The following is a 7,002-nucleotide window of genomic DNA, read 5'->3' as shown; positions in this document are numbered from 1 at the left end:
AGCACTAAGTGTCCAGGAACGTTTGGAGATGAAAGTAGCACAGGAGTGCCACATGGCAGTGCTGCTGGTATACATACCGTGCTGCTAATGTAGCCCTCCACATGCCAGTTATGGAGACAGTTGTGGAGCTGGAGACACAGAGCTCACTAAATCTGGTGGTCATATAAATTGGAAAGTAAAGGGAGTAAATACCGTCCAAAGCTGAAAGCCCTGGGAAACAAAGCTGCAGGGCACATAAGAAGTACTTCCTTGGGAGCTGGCTGCAATTGAAGCAGCTGAAGTTTTCACTTGGATTTGCAGCTGCGAGTTTGTGAAACAAATGAGGGTCAAAAAGCTGGAGAAACACCAAAAGAGAGTTTGTGAGAAGACTGCAGGCTTGTACTGAAGAGAGGGAAAAGTACCTCCTGCCATGCTGGTGTGCTCAAGATACACAAAATGCTTGAATATCCAACTTGTATTTCATCCTGCTGGAAGCAAGTCACAAAGCCTCAACTCCTAATTAGCTGCTCAGACCAAGAGGAGATGATCTATTTTCCAAGTGCTTAGGTAAAAGAAGAGTGAAATCATAACATGTGCGGTAGCACTTCTGCTCTGTTATTGCCAAAGCACAGCATCTTTAAATAAAGTCAGCAATAGTATTTTGTATGCGTTTAGGAGCAAACTGTAATCCCTCATCCAACATTATCTGAGTCTGTAGAGTTACCCCTGTGTAAATGAGGCCATAACTATATATACACAGCCATTAACTTACTTGGTTCCAATCAGCATAACTGCCATCATTGCTTTCTATACCAAAAGAAGAAAAACCAGCAGAAAAGTTGTTTACTGGCAAGTTTATTTCCAGAAAGGCAATTTGCATATGTTTTTTACATCTCTGAAGAACCATGCTTTTAATACCAATAAGCCAGAAACATCCTGAAGTCAAAACCTTCAGGCCAGAGCTTGCTTTCTTCCCCTCATGTTAATTAGCAGAGGGAGATTTGTGAGCCCATCAGTGAAGTTTATCAGGGCAGTGAGTCACCACCTCAAGGTTATCTGGCAGCTTATCCAACCAGCCTGGCTTGGCTTTGGTTAAAGGACCAGAGACGGTTTGAAGCCGAAAATCATTGACAGCAGGATTTTGCAACTTCCACCCTGCCCGTTATACATCACTTCGGTAATTTTGAACATTTTTGTTTAAATGTGTGCAGCCCAGGGCTGCAAAAGAGCGAGCCCCTTATCCCCTGGGCGTGCATGAAATTCAAAAGCATAAAATCCCCTACGCCTCCGCTCTGCGGGTCCTTTTTGTCCCGGGTGAAGGGGACACGTTAAATAACCTGCTGGGGCCGTTGTCAACAAGGGACCTTTCTTCCCTTGGCGTGACCGCCCCGAGGCCCCCGTCCCCTCCCGCCATGTTGGGCTGCTCCCAGCGGCGCCGGCCGCCAGGGGGCGCGGGGCTCCTCCGGCACCGCCAGGCCCGGCTCGGCACCGCCTCCCAGCTCCGCAAGATGGTGGCCGGGCCGCCCCCCTCTGCCGCCGAGGCCTACCGCCCCAACAGCTTCGTCTCGCTGCCGGCCGAGCTCGACCCCAACACCTACGATGCGTCTCCGGAGAAGCGCCGTGCCGAAGCCGAGCGTTTGGCCATCCGCGCCCGGCTCAAGCGGCAGTACCAGCTGCAGCTCAACAACCCCAACCCACCCGCCGTCATCGTGAGTGGGGAGAGGGAGGGAGGGAAAGAGGGAGGAGGGCGGCGGCGGGGTCTTCTCGCCTCGCCCGGCCTCCCGGAGCGGGGCCCGGGCGTGGGTCCGTGCGAGAGGGGCGCTGTCCTCCCCGTGACCTTGGCGCCCTGCGCGGCGTGGGCCGGGAGGCAGGCGGGGGCTTTCCGGGCGAAGGACGCTACGCCCCCTCGGGTGGGCGTCGCAGGGTCCTTGGAGCCTCACTGTGGTTTTTCTTCCAACCCAGGAAGATCCTGCCTTGGTCCGCTGGGCCCACGCTAGGACGCTGAACGTCTACCCTACTTTCCGCCCGACACCTAAGACGTCCCTTCTAGGGGCTCTCTGTGCTCTAGGCCCTCTCCTCTTCTGGGGTTTTGTCTTCAAAGTTGACAGGGTAAGTCAGCTGGCAACACTGAACGTCAGCGAACACCAAATTGTAAAATGTAGATCTGCTTGGTGTGACCCTCTTGCACGTAAGAATGATTAATACCATTAAATCAATGAGGGAAGGAAGGCTGATACTGAGCCTGCTATCTCAAAGCCTCGTAACTGTTTGCAAAGTTCTGTGCTGAGAGCCTCATATTATACCCCTGGGTATGGCCAGTCACAGTTTCCCTGATCAGCATATTTTGCTATAATAAAGCTCTCTCTAGCACTGACAGAATAAATTAATCATAAAATACTATTATTTTCAGCTGTTGACATGCAGTAACTGTGCTTTCTAAAATAAGTAAATAGGGAGCTTATGGGTGACGGACATAGCAAGGTCTCTGTGAATTGCTTAACTGTTTCTCTAATCTCATGAAGCAGTTGGGGAGGAACGCTTATACTGATTACAGTGCCTGATCTCAGCTGGATTTTTAAGATTTTGGAAGGTTTATCTTGCTTCTGTTCCCTGAAATGTGGGTGTCAGAATCTGAGCAATGGTACATCGTTCTGAAAATATTCAGCTATATAAATATATAAGAAAATGCTAGGTGACTGCCAGACAGTGGCTGTTTTCACTATGAATCTGTGGCTATTGGAAAACACGTCATTCTTTTGTACAAAAGTAGCATTTTTAGATCAAGTCATAAACCAGGAAGCACAAACATTAATTAAAATTAATAGAATATTTGTAGGAATGGTGTTCAGCAGGATAAATTGAAAACACAAGTTTTAGGAAACATGCTGAGCATGTTGATATAAATATATTTGAGACTTCAGTATCTCTGCAGTATTTTGTCACGCTGGTTTTGTTTTGTATGTAAAACCACACTTGGGCTTAGCCTGCGAGTGCTTGGAAATAAACCTGTGTGAGTGAAATCTAGATGTACTTGCCTGGGAATATTTAAGCAGAAGTCTTCAATGTAGTCTCCAGGACAACTTGTCTTCCTTTATTCTGGTTCTTTTACTGATGTTTGTGATTTTTCTTTGTTTTCTGGTAGTATATAAAGCTGTTATACTGTGTGTATATATATATATATATATATATAACAGTATATAAAACTGTTATACTGCCTTTCTCTGAGGAATGTTTGTTGTGTGTCTAGGAAAGCAAAAGATAAATTGCCAAGTCTTAAGCAAGTCCTTCTGGTTTTATCCAGCAGCAGGAATCTGGGCAATGCTTGCAGTGCCTGTGTACTCCAACAATACCTGTCAGAAAGGTACATTACTAGAGGGTGAGACAGAAACAGGCTGAAAGCGAATATAGACACATTTAGGCAAGTGATTAAGTTTATCTGTAATTGGATCTCTAAACTGGATTATTCAGCCAGAAGGAGGAGGTAGAAACGAAATGTATAAATTAACTGTGACTCGAGTAGTTCGGTGAAAAATATATCACAGGAGTTGGTCTCTGCTGGCCTGTGAGAGTAGATGGATATACAGGGAGGTCAATCTGAGCACATCTTCCGTAGATGGTAGGTGAAGCTAAATGCCTTGTTCTTTTTTAATCACAATGGCTTTTAGCAGAGTTTGTGCTTATGGAATCATTTAGGTTGGAAAAGACCCTTAAGATCATACCTGGTGCTGTCTTCCTATAGTCCATGCTGAAATACTAGGACTGCTTTTCTCTCATCCAAGGCTGATTGAAACTTCTCTATAATAGGATAATGATGAACGTTCTCTTTCTTCCACAGGATCGTAGAGAGAAGCTTATCCAAGAGGGGAAATACGAGTGGCCATTCAGTGTGTTTTAAGTACCTGGAATGTCGGTGCTGTTCATGGGATATAAATAAAATCAGATGTATCATGTGTTGACGTTTCTTGTTCATAAGAATAAATCTTAATTGCCCTTCGTTGTCTTGCATCTTTAACAATTATGGAAAGTGTAAAAATGCAGGATCTTTATATCTAATGTAGATAGATAGGGAGAAGATGTCCTGAACTCAGCCAGTGTAGTGCTTCGGTCTACATGCAGAGGTTCCTTTTAAAATGTGGAAGTTGCTGCTGTTGGAGCAGCACAGACTGAAGTTAAAAATGTGTAGCCAGCTAAAATGTTAAGCAAGCCCAAAGCACTTTGCTAAAGGACTTCCCGTTGCCTACCAGGTATTTCTTCCTGGTGTCAGTTTGGCTGTGTAGGTTGCTCTAATGGGATAATAGGCAAGTTCCACAATACATTTTTAACAACTTTAAGAGCCTGCCTGACTGCTCTCAATAAGTTGAGTTAATTTTTCTTTTTCCCTAATAAAATACAAGCCTAAACCATGCATTTGCTTATTGCAATAAACTTCTGGATAAAATTACCATACTAGACTTGGAAATAGTGGGCTGAATGCTGTCATGCTACATGTGACTAGCATTTCCACTAGTTTTTGTGATTCCCGTGAGTGGGAGACAAGAAGTAAAAAGCTAAGGATTTTTATTTTTGACACCAGTTCCCTTAGGAGAATTGCATTTCAGCCCTGCAAGTGGGCCATGATTGAAAAAATAAACTCACAAAAGTATAACAACCTTGTTGCTGCAAGGATGTCTTCTCTGCTTAATCTTAGAACCCAAGTCTCTTCTGCTGAGAGGTCAACTGGTATAGGGGGCCCTGGAATTGTTACTGTCAAAGTACTGGAATGTGAGGGCAAGGGAAAGATTTTTTGAGTTCAGACTTGAATTTTCACATGGCCTGTAGGTGCCATTGTGATCTGAACAGCTGTCAGTCTTCAGGCATTACACAAGAGCAGTTTCTTCCCAAATGTTGAGGTCAATGTCAAACACTCAGTCTGATGCAAAAGTAGAAAACTGCTGTCTGCCTGCTGGGAAAGAAGTGGACTTCACAGTGAAGTCAGCAAGAGCAGCTCTGCTAAGTCCCTGTCCTGCCTCACTGGGATGTAAGTGTGGGCTGTTACCCTTCATGAGAGTGAGTTGATGAGCTTTTTCACAGAATGGCTGAGGTTGGAAGGGAGTACTGGAGGTCATCTGGTCCAACCCCCCTGCTCAAGCAGGGCCACCTTGAACAGGCTGCCCAGGACCATGTCCAGATGGTGTTTGAGTATCTCCAAGGATGGAGACTCTACAACCTGTCTGGGCAACCTGTACTAGTGCTCAGATGTTCTCACAGTAAAAATGTGTTTCCTGATTTTTTTAAAATTTAATTTTTATTTTAAAAAAAGTGTTTCCTGTTGTAGCTCTTCCCTTTTCTGCTGGGGTCATGAAATGTTGAGGCAGTGGTGCCCTGCCACTAAGGTTGTGTGCAGCAGCTGAGCAAGGCCGTGGCCTGCTTTTGCTATCCCATATGTGCTCTCAACAACCCTCTTGCACCTGTCTCTGCGCCTTGTTCTGCTAGCTTAACTAAAGCAAACCCAGATTATTCTCTGTGGAGCAGCTAAAAGACTGTCACAAATGATACTACAAGATATGGCTGTGGGTCAGTGCAAAGAGGCATCAATGCATGGAGAAAGTGGTATTTAGGGAAAGTAATAATTGCTTGTCTGAGCATGCTAAATTAACTATCTTCTTGCTGCCACAAACTAATTTGATCTCCCAGGACCCATTTCCTCAGCTAATTGGAACCTGAGTTGCCACACATGTAAATTCTCCCTTGAAGCTGCACTTTTTTCAAGCCAGTTGAGCAAATGGTTCAGGGTGGGTTGTGGATGAGTGCAGTGCCTCTAGTCTTTTAGGCCAGCCTCAGATTGATGCTTGCGGCACCTGCCACAGCCCTTTCCTTTCCGGATGAGTGTGTCTGATGCCACATCCCTGCAGATTTGAGTGTGGTGCTTGGGGAAGGGCTGCCCTACTTTTCTCTCTCGTTATTTGCAGAATTCTCCAAGCTGTTTTCTTGCAAGGGATGAAGGTGCTATGCTACTAGAGGTGGGATTGGTTTGAGGCAGTGGTGCATAGAGGAAAGAAAGGGGAGTTTCCCTTCAGAAATGTAGGGTGAAGACTGGAGAGTCAATGGAACTTTACCCGTGACTGATGTGTTGCCACCCATGTCTGCTTCAGTGATGAGTCTATAGCAAAAGAAACTCAAGCCTGCAGGTCACTGGATGCTAATTTAAGTCCCAAACAGAAAACAAGCTTTTCCTCTCAGCCTATGAAACATTTAGACCTCATTTATCCCTGGATCAGTGTGATTAAATCAGCTTCTCTGGCAAATTGATTCTCCTGAATGTCCTTTTCTGAGCTGGCTATTTTAGAGTAAACATCTCCCTGTAGGTTTTAAAATGTAATACTTTGCTCAAAGCTGATGCCTTTTTTCCCCCCAAGGATCTGGTGCAGATCCAAAACTGATGACGAATGTAACTGAGTGAAGCTACATCTTGCAGTGCTACATTTCCTTCTCTCTTGGAAAATTGAGGATTGCTTCTCTTGAGAAGGAAGAAACTTAGATCCTCGTGGCAGCAAGCTTAGTAACTGTTTCACAGCAGTACATGCTAAAGCACAGTCCTGAGGTTTGGGGTGCCTGGACCATGCTCCTGGTTTCCAGCCTACTTGGGGTTTTGCTTTCTGCCCCACCCTGTGGAACTCACCACCTGGGGATAAGGCTTGCATACTCCAATGAATTTTGAGGTCTTTCACGATGTTGTCTGCACTTGAGCTTACTTCCAGGTACCTTCCCAGGAGCAAATGCCTGGACTGGCCAGACAAGCCCTTTCACATTTGCTGTGCTGCAAATTAGCACTTAACTAGGGACAGAATTTGTCAAATGCTGACAAGTCAATGTTGAAGGATGGCCAGAGCATGGGGTTGGAAAGGAAACTTTCCCTCACTTAGCAGTGAAGTGTTTTGGATTCTCCAACCTTTTCTAATTTGAAGTCTGCTTTTCTGACAATCAAGTCTCTCCTTGGCAACCCTCCACAAAGCAGCAGGTTGAAATGGCCTGGTCTAACAGGAG

At 45.4% G+C, this 7,002-nt stretch overlaps 1 protein-coding gene across 1 annotated transcript; it reads left to right on the top strand.

Annotated features, from left to right (window-relative positions):
- The first annotated feature begins 1,376 nt into the window (after positions 1 to 1,376).
- Positions 1,377 to 3,973, top strand: NDUFB4 (NADH:ubiquinone oxidoreductase subunit B4). The gene is made up of 3 exons (XM_064465677.1): positions 1,377 to 1,688; positions 1,942 to 2,088; positions 3,815 to 3,973. Exons 1-3 carry the CDS (start codon positions 1,392 to 1,394, stop codon positions 3,872 to 3,874), a joined length of 504 nt encoding a protein of 167 aa, XP_064321747.1. The 5' UTR covers positions 1,377 to 1,391; the 3' UTR covers positions 3,875 to 3,973.
- The last annotated feature ends 3,029 nt before the right edge of the window (positions 3,974 to 7,002 follow it).

The sequence above is a fragment of the Phalacrocorax carbo genome, chromosome 1, assembly GCF_963921805.1.
Source record: "Phalacrocorax carbo chromosome 1, bPhaCar2.1, whole genome shotgun sequence".
NCBI classification, from domain to species: Eukaryota; Metazoa; Chordata; class Aves; order Suliformes; family Phalacrocoracidae; genus Phalacrocorax; species Phalacrocorax carbo.
The sequence above is the reverse complement of the archived record's forward strand: the minus strand, read 5'-3'. Positions and strand labels throughout refer to the sequence as shown.